This window comes from Rattus norvegicus, chromosome 1 (assembly GCF_036323735.1).
Source record: "Rattus norvegicus strain BN/NHsdMcwi chromosome 1, GRCr8, whole genome shotgun sequence".
In the NCBI taxonomy this organism is placed as follows: domain Eukaryota; kingdom Metazoa; phylum Chordata; class Mammalia; order Rodentia; family Muridae; genus Rattus; species Rattus norvegicus.
Genome location: NC_086019.1, coordinates 96,705,947 through 96,725,123, shown reverse-complemented (window position 1 = coordinate 96,725,123; position 19,177 = coordinate 96,705,947). Strand labels below are relative to the sequence as shown.

Genomic DNA, 19,177 nt, shown 5'->3' with positions numbered 1-19,177 from the left:
GTTCTCACCGTTCTCACCGTACGTTGGGTCTGAACACAGCTGCCTCACAGACAGCAACAGTGACAGAAGGTCAGAGGTCTTGGAAGAGACAGAGACTGGGGCTAGTCTATGCCTGAGGGGACAGTCTCCCCTGGGCAGATACCCTCCACGGGGTGGAGAGGGAGAGAACTGGCAGCCAGGGCATTCGAGACCTGGGGGGAGCTGAGAGTTGCGCGATGTGCCTACAACCCCAGCATCTGGGATGAAAAGGTAGGAGCAGTTCAAGCTTGAGACCAACCAAGACCAACCGAGACCAATCGCCACCGCCACCAAACATGTAAGCAAAACCCAGGAACTCTCAGAGATGTACCACCAAGTGGTAATTTAATATCACAGGAAGTCCACTGCTTTGGGAGATGAAGGGTCCGCCGCTGTCGCACCCAGAGCCCCTCCTTGGGCTCCGGCAAGGAGGGCAATAATTGTGGCTATGATGGATCTGCCAAGATCAACTGTATCACTGCAGAGACTGGGCCCTGTGCTATTAAAACACACCCCTGAGGCGGCAAGGACAATGTGACATTTCTGAAATTGTTCTACTGCCATCAAATGCCAAATAAGTCCTTTTTGCTGCTCACTTTAATAAAGCTGAGAGGTATGCTTATGAACGCAGACTCCACCTCGGAGCCTTGCAAATGTCACTGGAATTAAAGTGAGCCTGCTCGAAAGTGACGAACTAATGGCTCGTCCCTCAGGGAGATGCTGGAGCTCACAAGCCAGCTGTGGTCTCCAACACAGTCCCCACTGTAATGACCCCAGGGGAAAGTCACGGTGCAGGAGATGGTGAACACGGGCCAATTCCCAGTACTCGGGGCTTGTCCTGCTGAGTGAACTACAGAGGCGGCCCTTGGTTCCTTGACACAAACAAGAAGAGGTGCCATGAACCTGAAGGACACAGTCTCCATCCCCAGAGTGCGGCTGTACCTGGCAGTGGTACTACCAACGCCTGTCAGCAGCTCTTGGATCTCTACCTGTCTCCCACAGGCGCCTGCCTCTGACTCAGTACATGGATAAATCTCAGATCTGTTGCTCTTGGTTTGGTCAGTCTCCATGGCCCCCTGGCTGTCACCCTGCTGTTTCCATGGTCACCAAGCTCTTGGAGCGGCATTGGTTCCCACTCCTGCCTCTAGCTGAGACTCTAGTTAGAGGTTAAAATAGGTTTTGGGAATACAAATGTGATCTGTACTCTCCTAAGTCCTTCAAAAGTTTCCTGGGTCTTTCTTTTTTTTCCCTCTGAGGAGAAAGCTGAAAAAGCTGACAAGCAAAGATGCCCCTCAGGTCACCCAGGATCCACTTCCCTGGCTTCAAAGAGCCACCCAAGGCCACCGCCCTTTTCCCTGATGTCCTTGAACAGGGATTCCTTAGCCCTTGTTCCTTGACCCCACCTCATCTTGGCCCAGCCCCACCTCTGTTGTATTTAGGACACAGTAGTCCCATGGTTTTCAACTAGGCTGGAAAGTGTCTGCACACAGACTCAGGCCCAGAAGTGAGAAGCCTTCTGCCTGCCTCCCCATGGAGTCTGAGCCAGCATAGGCTCTGCCGAGGCTCTCTCCTACCTCCACAGTAAGTGAAGCCACTCAACAAAGAAAAACTGTTCTGCCACCATCAAAGAGCAGCTCTGTGGCCTGGGAAGAAAAGTGATGGCACACAGAAGCCTACCCCAGGCTGAGAAGTTTCACCTCAAAGCCACCGACAAAGCAGCTGTGCTGTATTTAAGAGCTGTCTAGGGAAGAGTTGCAGGCACTCAGAGCACGGACTGTGGAAGGAACTGTCTCCTCCTCCACGAGCTGAGTGCAATTAGCAAGAGGTAGGCGCAAGCCATGCACTCACCATTCCACGATCTCTGGGTGAAGAATCGTGTTGTTGACAGTGAACCTGGAAAGAGAAGGCACACCAATGGCGTTAGATGCATGGCCTATCACGTCCCAGCTAGAAGCATCTCGTTCAACACAAACATGCCATGACGAAGAGTGTCCCCCACCTTTGAAATTCCTGGCTCCCTGGCCCAGGAAAAGCTACTGTGTCCTCCCTCGTTCAGGCCTGGAGGCCTGGGATGCCACCTCTAACCTCAGTTGGAGGGCAAGCACGCTGACTGTAAAACGCTCACTCCTTCTTCCCCAAGAGGCAGACTCTTTATCTAGTGCATTAACACACAACAGGAGTACCAGAAATCGGGGAGAAAGAAAAATATTTGGAGGAAGCTAGTGAATGTTTCACTAATTTGATGAAAACCAAAACTCTACACATCCTTTTTAGAGAACAAATCCATCTTATGTGCATGGGTATTTTGCCTGCATGTATTATCTTTGCCCCACGTGCGTGCCTAGTGGTCTGCAGAGGTCAGAAGACAGTGCTGGATCCTCTACATCACAGACAGCTGTGAGCCACCATGTGGATGCTGGGAGTCGAACCTAGATCCTCTGGAAGAGCAGCCAGTGACCTTAACCACTGAGCCATCTCTCCAGCCCCTTAAAGCTCCATAGTCTCTAAGTAGCACAAATCTGAAGACTTGCCACAGCCAAACCGCCAGACAGCAGTGCATGGGCCAGTGGTCCTGAACTCACAATGGGGGGTTTGGGTCTTTTCAGTCTTCTGACTGTGGTGTGATGAGGGGATCCACACCTGAGAGGTTCAACCTTCACTTTCTAACCTTACAAAAGGCTGACTGAGATATAGCACATCGATCAATGAAGGAGCTTCTACATCTTGCAAGCATCGAGAAGCACTCAATTCAGCACCCACACGGGGTGTGCTCCTGGTAAGCTCTCATCAGGGGCCAATTCTGCATCAGAAACTACGCCAACCAGAGGGCGATGGGATAATGTACACCGGATTGAAACAAACAAACAAACAAAAAATTTGAGAACCCAAAGTTCCAACAAAGCTTCAAAAATGAAGGGAAAGGGTCCCACTGTGACCTATGACCCCGACGATGGGAAAGGCACCACCAGGGTTCATCAGGTGTGAATGTCTCTCAGTTCAGATGTCCGGATGGGTAAGACTGCTGTGAGTCTGACTGTCAGACACAGGATTTAGCCTGATAGAAACTGGTGCCAGAAATCAGAGTCACAGGAAGCCTCTGTGGATCTGGAGCCACAGTAATCGGTGAGATCTGAAATGACCCAAACTGCCAGCTCTCCGACCCAAAGGGTGCCACTGACAACTGTGTCAGTGGTAACTCCGTCACTGCCAAGAAGGTCACCTAGCCAGCTTGGACTCGGGGCTTCCTGGGTTTCCACAGCTTTGGAGAGGACTCTGGCTCCACATCATTGCTGATGGAGCAGTCTCTATTGAGTGTGGCAAGATGTCTGACTGCGGTCCTTGACCTATGCAGTGCCCCAAGTGCTTACAGCTGTGGATCACCCGCCCCACTCTGGAGCACTCAGACTGTGCCTTCTTCATGGAGGACAATGAGGCCATAGATGACCTCCGACGCTCAACCGAAACCAGTCTCAGTCGCCCCATCCCTCAAACCGCCTCCTCTAACACAGCTATTCTGCTCTTCCAAAGGGCCTCAGGCATGAACCTGACAGCGTTCTAGACCAACTTTCTGGCCTGCCCTTTTGTCTCCCTCCCCTTGGCCACCTATGCCCCAGTCATCTCTGCAGAGAAGGCCTGCCATAAGGACTGTTGATGGTAGGGATTAACCAAGCTGCTCCAATTGAGCCTTCCAATTAGATGGAAAGTGTGATCCCCAGCATAGCCAAGTGTATGTCCTGCTGTCCCATGTATTGTGGAAATGTGCCACACAGGGATGTGAATGCTGCCATCACTGCCATCAAGACCAAGAACAGCCTTTGTGGACTGGTGTCTAGCCCATGGGCCTCAGGTTGTTATCAATTACTTGCCTCCCAGTGTGGTGCTTAGGCATCTGGCCAAGGTACAGCATGTAATGTGCCATGAGTATTCTGAGCAACATGGCTGCTGTTGTTGAGGGCTGGGCCTGTATGGACCACAAGTTTGACTTGATGTATGCTAAGGGGACTTTTATGCATTGGTATCAGGGTAAGGACACGGAAGAGGTAAGTTCTCTGAGGCCAGAGGATATGGTTGTCCTAGAGAAAAATCACAAAGAAGTAGGCATCAATTCCTACAAAGACAGGGATGCAGAAAAAGAACAGACAGCTGCTTGGAGTGTGCTCACTATGGATATGGCAAAATCCTTCCAAAACAGACAGTCTCCTTGTATTGCTAAGAACATGAAGGAAAATTAAAATTCCACAGACAAACAAAATATGAGGGAATCATTGCTAGCAAACTTACCCCACAAAGAATTTCTTCAGACTGAACTGGCACTACAGTTCCAAATGTGAGCCAAATGAAGAAACAGGCACCGATGGGCTAGGGAGATGGCTCAGGGGTAAAGGCATTTGCTGTACGAGTGATTACCTGAGACCTGCTCAAGCTTGATTCCTGGGACCCACATTGTGGAAGAGAACCAACTCTTGCAAGTTGTCCTCAGACCTCAACATGTACACCATGAATGTGTGTGCACACACACACACACACACACACACACACACACACACACAAATGTAAAAAAGTGAGGGTTTTTTGTTTGTTTGTTTGTTTGTTTGTTTGTTTTTTCAAAGGCAGTGTTTGGTGCTACAGAAATGCCTAGGGGTTAAGATTGTGTATTGCTCTTCCAGAAGAAAGGAATTTAATTCCCAGTACCCATTTTGGGTGACTCATAGCTTCCTGTAATTCCAGTTCCAGGGAATCTAATGCTCTCTTCTGGCCTCTGCAGGCACTGAACACACATGTATACGCTCACACAGACATACATATCAATATGAAGAAAAATAAATCTTGAGAGGGGTGGGCACTAGTAAAGATGACCATATGGTCAAATATGGAGACAGTGGAAATATAGCTTTTGCTTATAAGTCCTGAAAAATTACCAACAGACATATGCACACATACACACGTGAATGTGCATGCACACATACTTGTGTACACACACACACACACACACACACACACACACACACACACTGACAAGAGAAAGAAGCCAGATGCAAATGCCCACAAATGACCTGACATCAAGTATCAGGTGAACAGAAAGACAGAGGCGGTTAGGGACTGTGTAGGGTGAGGGGCCTAGAGAAACAGCACTGCCTTCTTTTCGGTGATAAAAATGTTCCCAAACTGATAATGACGGGTGGTTATACAACTCAGTGAGCATACCAACAACCCTGTTTACGAGAACCAACAGAAGCCTTGGGTAAGCCCTTGACCCTCTGGATCCTATGATCTCTCCATGGAGACTCAGGTAGAGCTATGAGCTCCTGATGTCACACATCTCCTGGAGTTTGAACTGATCCAATGTCATGGTTGTAGGGCCACTTACTTTAATCAAGGAACGGGGTGGTCAGGAAAAGGGGTAGAGTAATTTTAATTCGGAACGTGGCTGCTCTGGCAAGAGATTACATCCAAAGACCTTCTAGGTCTATGTGATCTGGCTGGAATCCAGACATGCCTTTAATCCCAGGAAACAGAGGCAAGCAAATCTCTGAGTTCAAAGCCAGCCTGGTATAGAGCAAGTTTCAGGTTAAAAAAAGAAGCTTAGGTCCAGGCGTGGGCGTATACACCTTTAATCCCAGCACTCAGGAGACGGGCATGCAGATCTCTGACTGCTAGTCAGTTCTGTTCAGTCAGTTTGACTGGGAGAGTTTTACAGAGACAGGTTGAAGAGAAAACAAGCCAGACACAGGTGAAGACAGAACGGGCCAGAGAAGAAGGAGCCAGAAGATTTGAACAGGTTGCTAGAGTAAGTTTGAGGCCAAGCAGAACAATTCACTCAGAGAGGGGGGTGGGGGGAGCCAGAGTTCAGAAAGAGCTCGGAAAGGTGAGCTTATTCAGCAGTGAGTCTCAGAGGCTGAAAACATTGAAGGCCTAGATTAGGTTGTACAGAGTCTAGAAGCTTCCAGGACTAGGCCTAGCTCAGCAGATGGAGGCAGTGAGCCTTGAAGGAGAAAATTAAATCAGGCAAATAAAAGATACTTTTACAAAAAGGTACCAGCTTTCTTAGAGGCTTCATCTCTGAAGCATTGAAGATTCTGAAGTACACAAACAAGCTTCTTGGTTCTAAATCAACTTAAATACTTTAGAGTCAGAATGGGGCTGGAGCGATGGCTCAGTGTCACTCGCTGCTCTTACGGAGGGCCTGGGTTCAGTTCCCAGCACCTATAAACACACAATCATTTGTGTTTGGGATCCAGGGCTCTCTTCTGGCCTCCGAGGGCACTGCTTGCATGTGGTACACAGACATACATGCAAACAAACAGTCACAGACATAAAATAAAAATAAACAAATCTACGAACGAAAGAGTCAAAGTCCTACCTGTGATGTATCAAAGAGATTAGAGACAGCCGATGTGGCCCAGAACAAAGACCAGAGCAGCAGTTCACATAAAGCAAGACTCTCCCATCTTGCCAGCTGTCACTATGACCTTGGAGAAAGCACTGGCCTAGCTACTCAACAGCTGGCTGCATCTCATTTCACATAATACGCAACACACACACACATGCAGAAGGAGAAACGGGGTTAATATGATGGCATACAGACACAGCTGTAGAAACACACACATACAAAGACAGCAGACTGGACAGAAAACATACAGACGTGCGCATAAGAGACACCAGAGACACACACAAATGGACAGAGATGTCACCTATGTTCTAGGAAGGACACGTTCCTAGACCCCCACAATGGGTGCCTGAGGACACAGTACTGAACATTGGGGATACCATGGTTCTCTCACCAAGCATGAATAGTATGGTAAAATTTAATTTATAAATTAGGCACAGTAGGAAGCTAGTAATAAGTAATAATAAAATAGAACAATTACAACATGCTATAGTAAAATTGCATCACTAGACTCATGCTTTGAAAAAAATTAATTATTAAGTAAAAGAAAGGCTATCTAAACACAAGTACTGGGATACCACATGGCTGATTTGATAAGAGAGATGGCTACTGAGAAACTAATAGGTGAGTGTGCCACGGATAATTTGTGACTCAAGTAAATGATACAAGTTGGGATGATGCTTTGAAGAACAGCGTGAACTCATGAACTGGACATGCATGGTAATGCATGCAACTTCAGCCATGCAGGGGGCTGGAGTAAGAGGACAAGCAAGCCTGGACTACAAAGTGAGACCCTATCTCAAAACTGCAGGGTGTGAGTGAGGGCTGGGAACAGAGTTCAGTGGTGGGACATGTGCTTTGGAGTGCCTGGCCTGTGCCTAACATTCCCATCCCTTCCCGTGTCTATACCCCTGAGCCTCCTTTGCCTGGGCCTCACCTCCCACTCTCTTGCCTCACTGTACAGTTTTCAGGGGCTCCTCTGCTGGGACAGGAGCCTTCAAAGGGGGTTCTATCTTGAATGCTATTAAGTACTGACTTGGGTTCCTTATGAGTTACACATTTCTAGAATTTTCCAGGTAATGCTTTCAGATTGTGGTTGACTGTGAGTGAGATGGTAAAAGTCAAAACTGCAAAGGAGGGATTATTCTACTTGCCCAGATACCGAAAGACATTTGTAGCACATGCGCTTACAAGGTACAAGGTCATCCATACATGTACACATATCCAGACAGCCAGCACACACACACACACACACACACACACACACACACACACACACACACACACACAAAGACCCACAGGACACAAATAAGGACACACAGACACAAATGACACACATAGACCAAGGCATAGGCCCAGAGACACACAGAATTCCAAACAGAGAAACTCAGACACTCACAGAAGAGTTCGAAGGACTTTGGATGGGCTCAACTCTTAAGTAATGACATTCTGCTACTCCACACTGTGGCCTGGGTACTAGTAGCTCTTTCGAGGATAAGAATCTATTCATTATGCAAAGACAACAAAACGCTACCATGTCTGTGGGGGTGAGAGGATACCCTAGGAGTGGAAGGTAGAAACTGGAAGAGTGAACAGGGCAGGCTAGCCTCTGAGGCAGGCCTCTCTCACCCTACACCATGGGTCTGGAGTTTCTAATCCACTAAAGGACATGCATGTGCGCACACACACACACACACACACACACACACACACACACACACACACACACACACTTCCTAACAGGGCGTTGGGGAAGGTTGTCCCTTCATGGAGATTTCCATGGGCCATAATTTGAAGCTCAATCCTAAATATTAACTTGATGTGCGAGTTAACCGTTACCCAAAAGTCATGGTCCCCAAACCACAAATTGGCATTTTGCTGTAAATCGTCAAGTTTTAATAATGTCCCTCTAACTTCCTAGGTTTTAAAATTCACATCGTTGAATATTAATATCCTTGCATTAGCAAGTCCCAAATTCAGCATTTCATATTTAACTGCTTATTTAAATGGAATTAATTTGTAACCAATTGTCTTCAAATATGCAAGGCAATTTAACTAAATGCCAAAAGATAAGAAATATGCTTGTTCTCAATAGCCAGCTGATGTGGAATAAGGACCATATTTCTCTCTCAGATGATGGCGTGAAACGGTGGACTCTGTAATTGGCTGTCTCCACCCAGAATTCATACACACAGGTCCTGCCCGACTGGAAGGGACTGGTCTGGTACAGGGACACATCCCCACTACCTCTCTTTCAATTCTGATGGATGGGTGGCTCTCAGCTTAGGCCACAGGCCCATTTCATAGAGCCTTCGTGGTCAGCTTCCCTACTTCAGGACACTCTGCCCTAAGATCTACTTCCTCAGGCACTAACGAAGATGCATGGCTCCTGGCTTGGTCATGTACTGGAGACAAGTTTGCTTAGAGGGGCTCTGGGCACCGGTGTCCAGAAGGCAGGTTTCAAGTCCTCTTTGCTGCAGGTCTACCCTCCCTATCTCTGCTTCTCCCAGCTCCAGCCTACAGAGCAGCCCTTGTACCCACAGCAGAGCCTGGCCATGGGAACCTGACCCCTGCTCCCATCCACCATAGGCCTACCAGAGTCTATGGAGAGGCCTTCTTCTAAATGTTCTTAGAATGTGTGTCTGATGCAACAGGCCTAATGTGGCACCTTAGGCTGGGCAAGATCTCTCGCTCAACACAACATCACAATGTAATCAGAAGACTTAGTCTCTCGGAAACCCAGTGGCCTATGGCTCCAGCAAGATCTCTCTGGCATCTGTCTATCAGCTCCCTTGCCTCCACCTCTCTCTTCTCTGCTCCTCTACTGCCCCCACCACTCTCTGACCTGGTGCACACCTTGCTGTGGCTCTGGTCTGAGGCTAAGGCCCCACACATATGGGACAGTACACCAGAGTGGTAATTCTATGAAGCCACAAACCAACTAACGACCTGGCTGGACCACAGTTCAGAGGGTCTGGAATGGGTAGGCTACTGAGGCCATTGCCAGCCCCTCTTCATGTGGGCCAAGGGGAGAAGGCAGCCTGGGAGGTCCTCAGTACAGACAGACAGGGCTAAATCTATGTATCAATCTAGGTAGAACAGAGATCCAAAATTGAGGCATTTCTGAGACATTTAAAGGGGCCAAAAGCAAACGTCCCAGGAATGTGGAGCTTCATCTGGGCAGTGAAAGGTGACCGGGGACAGATCAGTTACACACTGGAAACTAGGACAACAGAAAGATTCATCTTGCTTAGGAAAAAGGCTATTATTAACCAGCAACCAGCAGGAGTCTCTCGGCAGGCAGGTAAGTGCAGTCCTGTGTCATGGTGGCCCTTGAGGACAAGGTTTCTCCCCAGCTTGGCACCAAGTCCTGAGGTGTTTGCAGCCTAGAGCCCAAGAACACAGACATGGCTTTAACAGGGAGGAACTAGGGACATTTGAGCCGATGGCCGGGACCCCAAGTGAGTGTTCACTGATAGTATGGTAGGACACCTGATGATGGCTCTTGTCCTAGCATAGAACACCAGGAAATTACACAAAGGATGACAGAATGAGAGATGAGGCCCAGAGAGGAGGAGAGTGAGGGACAAACCGACCTTGGACCAACGAGGGGTCCCACATATAGGTCAGATATTCCAAAGCAGAGGTGAGGAGTCAGACTCTAGCTATCACATACGTGCAGAAACAAAGCCAGCCCACACCCAGCATGGAGAGCTGGTCCCAGCCCAGCTCAGCTGCCATAGGCCTGGGGAGCACCATAGTAGTCCCCTACCGTATATATACATCCCATGAGTGAGACAAACTGTGGAAGACAGTTCCTCGGTCTCAAGAAAAGGGTTCCATGCTGGACATGTTGGTACACACCTGTAATGGGAGACCTGTGAGTTCCAGGCCTGCCTAGGCTATAGAGCAAGATCTTGTCTTAAAAACAAAACCAGAAAGATGAGTCCCAAGATGTCAACTCGGTGGAGAACCGCAGGGTACAAGCTCACTGGGGTCCTGAGAAGGCCTGAGAAGACTCAGGGGAGGAGCAGGGGCAGAGGCTGGGATCTGCTCAGAGGAGAGCAAGGTTGGAGTTTACAGCCCAGAGTCCTCTTAGTGAGGCAGGATAAGGCTTCCACTTCTGGTTCCCAGTGGCCACTGATGGCCTTTCCCAGTAAACTTTCCCAGTGTAGCAGAGATTGGCCTCAGCAGCTTCACTCCAGGACCTCACCAGTCACATAATCCACAGGATCCCATTCTAGGAGAAACTCAGCATCCTCTGTGGCAGAAACAGATGCCACAGCTTATACCTATGCATGAATCTGGCCACTGACCATGCTGGCTTCACTTGGCTACAGCACAGATGGGGAGACCAAGGCTCACGGGTAACAGATTTGAGCAGGATCTGTAGCAGGCAGCCAGCTACTGTGCAGGCTCTGGCCACAGACCGTCTCCTTTGGTCCCCACCACCCAAGCAGTGCTGCACATTAGTGGTGGTGACCAAAGTCATCACAGAGTCAGTCAGTGAGGTGCCCTCCAAGACACCCACTTCAACGTGGCTGAAACCCACGCGGAGGCTGCAGATGGTATGGGTTGAGAAAGGTGAAGAGGGTGTTGGGGAACAGGCACCTGGCAGTGCTGGGGAACTGGGAGAAGAAAACAAACTTAGCAGGCGACATTTCAGCAAGCTGGGTTGGTCATCACCAGGCTGCTTAGGGAGAAATTCCAAAAGGATACAGCAGTTTGTGCCATGAAAGAACCAAACTAGATATAGATACCCCATCTCCCTGCCCCACAGCTCTTATCACTGGGGAAATGATACATATTCATGAGCTCATAATCCTTTCTAATCACCCTTCTGCCGCACAAACACGGGTTCCCTCCCTCCTGGGGCCCGACTCATACATAATTATAAGGAGTCTCTTCCAGTGGTACCACCTTGGCCTACAAAAAGACAACAGAGGACAAAGTGCCCACAGAGAATCTGTGGTGGGGAATCTGTCACTGTGCCCCAGGTGCAGGAGCATGGTTGAGGGCTGTCCAATCACTCCAGCAGACCTCCCAGGACACAGCCTGGCCTGGCCACAGCTAGCAGGCAGTGTTCTCTGGGGGCATGGATGACAAGGAGACAGACCTATTACCGTCCTGCCCAGAGAGGGGACTAATTTCCTGAGTAGGGATTAAGGGACTCAAACCCAGAGCTTAACTAGGTAGTGAGCAAAAGACTAGGCTAATGGAGACACAGAGAGATCATGAGAACTGGGCTGGGCCAGGACTAGTGGGGTCTGAAGGGTCGGGGAGGAGGGGTTGGTGTTGACTTAAAAAACAAAACTGGTCTCAGAAAAACTAGTCAATGCAAAGGCCATTCCTAGGACAGCCTGGGCTAAATCGGAAATGAAAAACAAGGCTAGTTATGTGAACAATGTGAAGAATGTAAACTTGCTCTGCACCAAGCCCGCCAACCTCAGTTCGATTCCCAGGATCTACCCAGTGGAAGGAGAGAACAGAACAGCCCCCAAAGGTTGTCCTCTGACCTCCACACACACCATGGCATGTACACTCACCCCCCCCTCCACATACACACACAAAATCAATCAGCCAATGCAAAAGACAACAAAATACAAACAAAGAAAACAGCTACTCTTGCCCCACAGTGGCCAGGGCCCCAGGGCTCTTCTGAGAGGGAGCCCAACACGGAAGGGTGTCTTCCTTAAAGTAAAAGGGGAAGTGATTTTCGACAAATTATTTCACTACACAGTTGATTCAACCTATCCACAGCACACTCCCATATTTCATGTCTTGTACGGCCGGCCTGGGAAAGATCAGTTGGGAAAGGTAGAAGTGGGTTGAGGGCAGACTCACTTGCTAATGCCCTCGAAGGAAGCCTCCCTGCAGACATTGCCACTGTCTGTGTTGACACCGCGCTGTGGAGAGAAGAGGAGGTGTGAGAAGAGGTGTGTCACACAAGGGCCACAAGCATCCCCAGAGCCTACCTAGGAGGATCTGCCTCTTCCAGATAGGACTCCAATGGAGCCACAGCCCAGTATGCCCTTTCCTCAGGTGGCTCTAAGCTGGGCCCCAGAAGGTTTTTTTCCCCCCTAGTGCAATGTGAAAAGCAGAGAGATCTAGCTACAGTGGCACATGCTGGTGATTCTAGCACTGGGAAGACTGAGGAAGCGGAAATCACCAGTTCAAGAATAGCCTGGTTGGGTCAGAGCAAGGGACACAGCAAGGGGCAGGTCTGCTGCAGCATCCTGGGTACACAGCAAAGGGCGGATATGAATGGACCAGAGCTCACACTGCTCAAACACTCAGGTCCAGGCAGGGGCTGGGCAAGAAAATCAAGGACCTGAGATATCTTCTCCACCCACACATACATGATGTACTCTCTGCCCGCCCCCACCTGCCCTCTCCAGGCTCCTTATCTTTTATCTTACACATACACACACACACTGCCACTAGTGTGAGGTCCAGAGGAATGTAGCCTGCCCTTCACACTACCATTCTGTAACCACAGAACCAGCCATCACGGATCAAAAACATTTGAAAAAAGAAAACAACAAAATCCCTGAACCAAGAGACAATTACAGCTGCAGATTTTTTTTTTCTTATCATCATCTCCTAACGAAGACAGTGTGTTATTACACACAGAGAAGTAGTATCACGTCAACTTGACACAAGTTAGAGTCGTCTGAGAGGAGGGGACCATGGTTGAGAAAATGCTCCCACCAGACTAACTTGTAGGTAAAGATGTAGGGCATCTTCTTGATTATGAGACTGAGGGGGAAAGGTCCAGCCCATTGTGGGTGGAGCCATCCCAGGGCAGGGTTTCTGTATGGCATAAGGAAGCTGGGGAGCAAGCTAGCAAACAGCACCCCTTCGCAGCCTCTGCATCAGCTCCCTGTTCTTGCTTGAGTTCCTGCTCTGACTTCCCTGGATGATGGACCACAAGGGATAAGACAAAATAAACCCTTTCTTACCCACATAACTTTAGGTCATGGTGTTTATCGCAGCAACAGAAACCCTAAGCACAGGCACTTAGCACTGTAGTGCTACAGGTAACCTGCAGGTGATTTGCTGGGTATGGGAAGGTGTGCATGGGTTGATGTAATAAAAGGGACTCCTGAATCTGTACTTTTGGGATCCCCAGGGGTCTGGAAACCAACCCTCCATGGATACCCAGGGACAACTATAGATTCAGCCTCCATCTGTCTCCATCCTTCTCCAACGGGAAACTCAGTCATACATTAAACTAGGGGTTCAGAGAAAAGAGAGCCACCTCAGAGAGGGAAGGCACTCTCAGCAGCCACAGCTTCCTCAAGAATCTCAGGCTGATCCCTACTTTAATCCTAGCTAAGACACACTGGGCCATCCTGTCCCTAGAGGCACGGCAGGGGTGGCTGCTGTGACACACGTGCGTCAGTAGGTGGCAGAGAGGAGAGAGGCTATGGCTATGCTCAGTGTTCTGACCTGTGGACATCTGAATGATTAATAGCCTAACGTTCCCTGAAAAAGGTGAGCATGAGGTGACCACCAGTCCAGCACCAGGGGGCCGGGACAGGGGGCTAGCCTGAGGTGACCACCAGTCTAGTGCAGCACAGGTCGGAGATGACCCCTGCCCTGAGGCATAATGCACCACTCCTGAGGTCACGTCTGAGACAACCCTAGACACTGAGTGACCCCTGGTGCTACTAAGAGGAGCAAGGAAGTGGTGGAAAGATAGAAGGGGAAGAGAAACAGAGGGTGTGGGCACAATGACGAGCGGTAGGGCAGTGAGGAACAGCCTGATGTGAGTAGCCGGGGATGCCACCTGGGGCCATGGTGGGGTCCTGGCCTGTGCTGCCACTGGGGCCACATGTGGGTCTGTGGCCTTGCAGCAATGGGAGTCTGTTACCACCAAAGGTGGACATCCCTGATCTGGGCTGTCCCCCAAGGGTGGAGGGCAGGCATGAGGGGAGGTGAAGATGAGTGGGATTAGGGTGCGTGAAGTGAAATTCACAAAGAACCAATAAAAGGTAAAAAACAAAACAAAAACCTGGGCCAGTGAGAAGAGAGCTATTCCCATGTAAGTCAGTAACAAAGGAGAGAAGGGACATTCTGGAAGGATGAAGGGCTCCGTGTGGGGTGTGTGTGTGTGTGTGTGTGTGTGTGTGTGTGTGTGTGTGTGTGTGTTTGTGTGTCTCTGTGTGTGTGTCTGTGTTTGTGTGTCTGTGTGTGTGTGCGTGTGTGTGTGTCTGTGTGTATGTGAGAGACAGAGACAGAGACAGAGAGAGTGGGCAAGGCAGAAGAGTACAATAGCCCAGTCCCTACACCCCTGCCTCACCCCAGGCTGTGCACCCCCTTAAGGTCTGATTTGGAGAGTCTGATTTCCAAATTGTATTATCATAGGGCATTCAGATGAGAATAGAGAGTGACAATCTAAAGAGCTAATAAAGAGTGAAATGCCACGAGCTTAAGGTGGACACAGTTCTATGTCCAAGTCTGGTTTTAAGCCCAGACTGCTGGTAGTACCTTACCCACTGTGGCCACAAGACCAGACACAGCACATTCCACGGTTAGTCATTAGCACACAAAACAGGTGTCCCTACTCACCACAGGTGACCGGTTCTCAGTTTCTCTTTTTCATTCACTTATGTAGCTCAGGCTAGCCTCTAACTGCCATTTTCCTGCCTCAGCATCCCAAGTCTGCATTCCTCTATGCCTAACTTCTTTTCAGCCTCTTTTTTAATCAACCCTCTTGTGCTGCAGGGTGCCAAGTACTGCGTGGCTCCCGAGACCGGTCACTTACCAAAGTGAGGAGGACAGAGGGGTTCCGTGAAGTCAGGACACTGGCAATCTGAAAATCAAAAGGGAAACCCAGTTTAGAGCAGAGTTACGGTTTGAATTTGAAATGTCTCAGACAGACTGAGGTATGACGTGGCCAGTTTGTGGCTATTTTGAAGGCTGCACATCCTTTAGGAGGTAGGGCCTGGCAGTCCCTGATCTCTGCCTTGATCCTGGTCTGCTGTGATGGGTGCCCTTTTGCTCCACCACAAGCTCCTGCCATCTCGAACTGCACCCACTGTGGACTGAAGCGTTTCCTTTCTCATCCAGTGACTAACCCAGCAGAGGAGTGGAATGGAGATGATACACAATCACAACCTCATGGGTACAGGAGGGAGCAGGTTCTCAAGACAGGAGATACCACTGCCACCCTGCCCTTAAGATGAGGAAACAGGCTCCGGGAGGTGGAAGGACTCCAGGAAGCCCTACAGTAGAGGGCATAAACCAGCACCCTCCTCACCATGTGGCCTGCCTCCAGGCGCCTCAAAGATCCCTGGCTCCCAAGAGCCAGACCTGCCCACTCTCCAAGGCCAGCATCTGTGTGTGTGGTTTCCTGCTCTTCCTGAAAGGTCTGGTTCTGTCAGGCACAAGCCCCAGTGCTGCCCATCCTCAGAGCAGATGCCTCTCTCCCTACTGACACCGATCTCCTTGGCTAAACCGAAAGGAGTGAGCTTTACTCAACTTCACTCACTGGCTTCCACCCTGGCCGGCTACGTCTCCTGTCCCTACATGCTGAATGCTTCCTCCCCAGTACCTTGTGTGAGCAGACTTAGGCTCGCCTGCCCACACCTCTGCTCACTCTCACCTACGGCTGGATCATCTTCCCACCATCTTGACTAGTCTATCACATCCTACCTGGGTCTGAACCCCAGCCTGCAAGCAGATTCAGTCACTCCCTTCTCTCCCCCCACCCCCAGCCGGCTGCCATCCATCCCCTGACATCATACACCAGCTAGGAAACCTGCACTCCAGAGTGCTGACCATTGCTAGGAGCAATTTGGTCCTTGGGCTGACTGTCTGTCATGCTCCCCATCCCCGCCCTAAGCTCTCTGATACCCTCAACACAGGAGAGGAGGGTGGGCTGTGCCAACGGGCTGGCTGAGCTACTGCTGAGACACTCCACGCCGTACGCATTTAAGGTGGATATTTTGATAGGTTTTGACGTAGCATATACACACTCTTCAATACTAAAACGTTTCTGGAGAAAAGCTGGAACACACTGGAAGCCATGAAAGAGAAAATACACCTGCCATCCCATCCCCAGAGACAGAAACAGAACTGTAATGACATTTGGATCATATGAAATTACATGCTTCGCTTATTTCCTGTCATTAAATATTCTTCAAACACGTAATTTTTAGCAGTCACTACTGCTGGGGAGGGTAAACGTTCAATAAGTCTTTGATTATGGCCTGCGTCAGTCATCTTACACACATCACCTCATTTAACCACCCATAAAGGCACAGACATCCGGAACTCACAGATAAAACAGCTTGCGTGAGGGTTGCAGAACCTGCCTAAAAGCACAGCTAAGGAATAGCAAAGCCAGGACAGAAGAGGCAGACAGCACAAGGCGTAAGAGCTCTGACTGCTCTTCTGGGAGGTCCAAGTTGGTCTCTAAAACCCATATCTGTTGCCTTACAACCACCTATAATTCAACACCCTCTCATGGCCTCCATGAGCATACACACACACACACACACACACACACACACACACACACACACAGACACCTACCTTTAAAAAGAAGTAGCAAAGCCCAGTTTTAACACGTGGTTATAGAAAAGTCTTAATGGACTACATGTCATTTACTTGATCCTTCCCTTTTCTGGACATGTAAATCATTTCTAATGATGAATTATTACAAATAATGCTGTGTGAGCATCCTGCATAGTTACATAGTTTTTTATATATTTATATATTAAGGATTTGTTTCCTGGTACAGTGTGGTGCCTCACACCTATAATTCCAGCATTTGGGAAGTTCAGCTAGGAGAATTGTGAGTTTAAGGTTAGTTTGGGGGGTTGGGGATTTAGCTCAGTGGTAGACCGCTTGCCTGGTAAGCTCAAGGCCCTGGGTTCAGTCCTCAGCTCTGAAAAAAAGAAAAAAAAAAGAAAAAAAAAAGAATGGAAAGGTTAGTCTGGAATACACAATGAAACCCTATTTCCTAAGGTGGGGGGGGAGTTTACTTTAAAAGAAAATTAAATGAGCAGGGGCATAGTATGTGCCTATTTCCCCAGAACTTGGAAGGCGTAAGTGGGAGGATCAGGGCCAGCACAGAGTCCCCAGGACCCGTCCTTAAAAGGAAGGAAAGAACAAAGGGGGAAGGGGTAATAATAAAAAGAAAAAAATTATGAATGAAGTGACCTAGTTGAATACGGAGTCAAAGGCCAGTATTCCACACCATGGTCTAGCCAAGAGGGCTGAGGCACTGGCTCTCCAGGAGCAGCCTCTCTCCTTCCCTGCTCAGTAACTGGAGAATGACTGAGCCCCTCTGTGTTTCACAAATGAAGGCATGCATCGTCCCCTCCTCCTGCCTGCCCAGCCTGCCCCTCCTGGAGGGGAGAGAGGCTCATTAAAACCAACAGAGCAGAGTGTGTCAGGCCCTGGGTGTGTTGTTTCGTTGACATGAAGGGTCTACATTCATCAGCACACACCGATGCCGTCAATTACAGCGGCAGAATCAGAGAGCGAGGAGGCACTTGGGGATTGTATCTGCTATTGTCCTTAGGAGAGAGGAGCTGGATAACAAATGTGTGGGCTGATGGTTTTTCTCTCCACAATGACTCTCTGGACATGCTGGTTAGGAATAATGGAGGGGAAGCCCCCCACCCCCCTCGCTGTAAGCCTGCCGCTCAGATGCATGGAGGCCCGATAGAGCCGGCCAGGCGTCGTGAGTCCTGGCAGAGTAACATCTTTTATTGATCACAGCTGCTTGAGTGGGCCCTGGTTACCTCTATGGCTGCAGAACCTCTCCCAGCCCAGCGGCTCCATCTGCCTTCCCCGTGGAGACCCATTAGTGCTACACTCATCAGCACACCGATTGGAGGCTGTGCCTCAAAAATTAAGGGAACAAGATTCGGTTTTGTGTCGCTGGCTCTGAATGTAGCCCCAGGACTAGACAGCACAGCTTTAACAACCCCGGGCCTACTTTCCAGGAGCACAGCCACAGGGGACCCATCTGCTCTCCCTAGTGGGGCTGTTAAATGTTCCTGTCTTGCTGCAGGCCATAGCCAGCATCCATCTCCCAGGCAGCCTTGACTAGGTGGACAGGCCAGAAGAATTATCAGAGCCCTGTGGGCCCAGATCCTGCCCAGGGGACAATCCAGGAGTTGCCCAAGGGAACTTTACAGAGGCTCCTAACCAGAACTCTGACCAAGCCAGTGAGTCACTCTTAACAAAGGAATTAGACACGCTTCAACTCTGTTGCTGAGGAAAGCCCATGTGGCCCCAGTGTGCAGGGCTCTGCCCGACCAGCATTGAAACTCTAGAAAACAAGCCATTATCCATGACAGTTTCCCAAGACACCGGTGCATACACACCAGTGGCCTGAAATGCCCTTAAGTTTTTGAATCTGCTTTTTTTTTTTTTTTTTTTTTTTTTTTTTTTTTTTTTTTGGTTCTTTTTTTCGGAGCTGGGGACCGAACCCAGGGCCTTGCGCTTCCTAGGCAAGCGCTCTACCACTGAGCTAAATCCCCAACCCCTGAATCTGCTTTTAAAATCAAAATAGCACCAACAATATGGCTGTCTGACTATTCTTGAGCAATCAGAGTACACAGCCCCTTCAGGGCAAGGTCCTATCAAAGACCCCTCTTCCTGAAGCCACACACACACACACACACACACACACACACACACACACACACACACAGGACAGCTCTTACATTCTGCCTGGCTAACTGACCCTGGAACCTTGAAACATCTGCCATAAAGCAAATACAAAAGTCATCCTCTGCCCTGCCAGCT

The 19,177-nt window shown here is 49.4% G+C and overlaps 1 protein-coding gene and 1 non-coding gene across 2 annotated transcripts in view; one reads left to right on the top strand and one right to left on the bottom strand.

Annotated features, from left to right (window-relative positions):
- The window catches only part of Pepd (peptidase D), a 144,574-nt gene that overhangs the window by 93,074 nt on the left and 32,323 nt on the right, over nucleotides 1-19,177 (bottom strand). The window contains exons 5-7 of the mRNA NM_001009641.2: nucleotides 15,177-15,224; nucleotides 12,251-12,312; nucleotides 1,867-1,911 (exon numbers count right to left, since the gene is read on the bottom strand). Of these exons, the coding sequence (NP_001009641.1) occupies nucleotides 1,867-1,911; nucleotides 12,251-12,312; nucleotides 15,177-15,224 (155 nt within the window). The remainder of the gene's footprint in view (nucleotides 1-1,866; nucleotides 1,912-12,250; nucleotides 12,313-15,176; nucleotides 15,225-19,177) is intronic.
- Nucleotides 13,761-13,892, top strand: LOC120100411 (small nucleolar RNA SNORA17). The gene has a single exon (XR_005500170.1). It is a non-coding gene; the product is annotated as a small nucleolar RNA SNORA17 (small nucleolar RNA).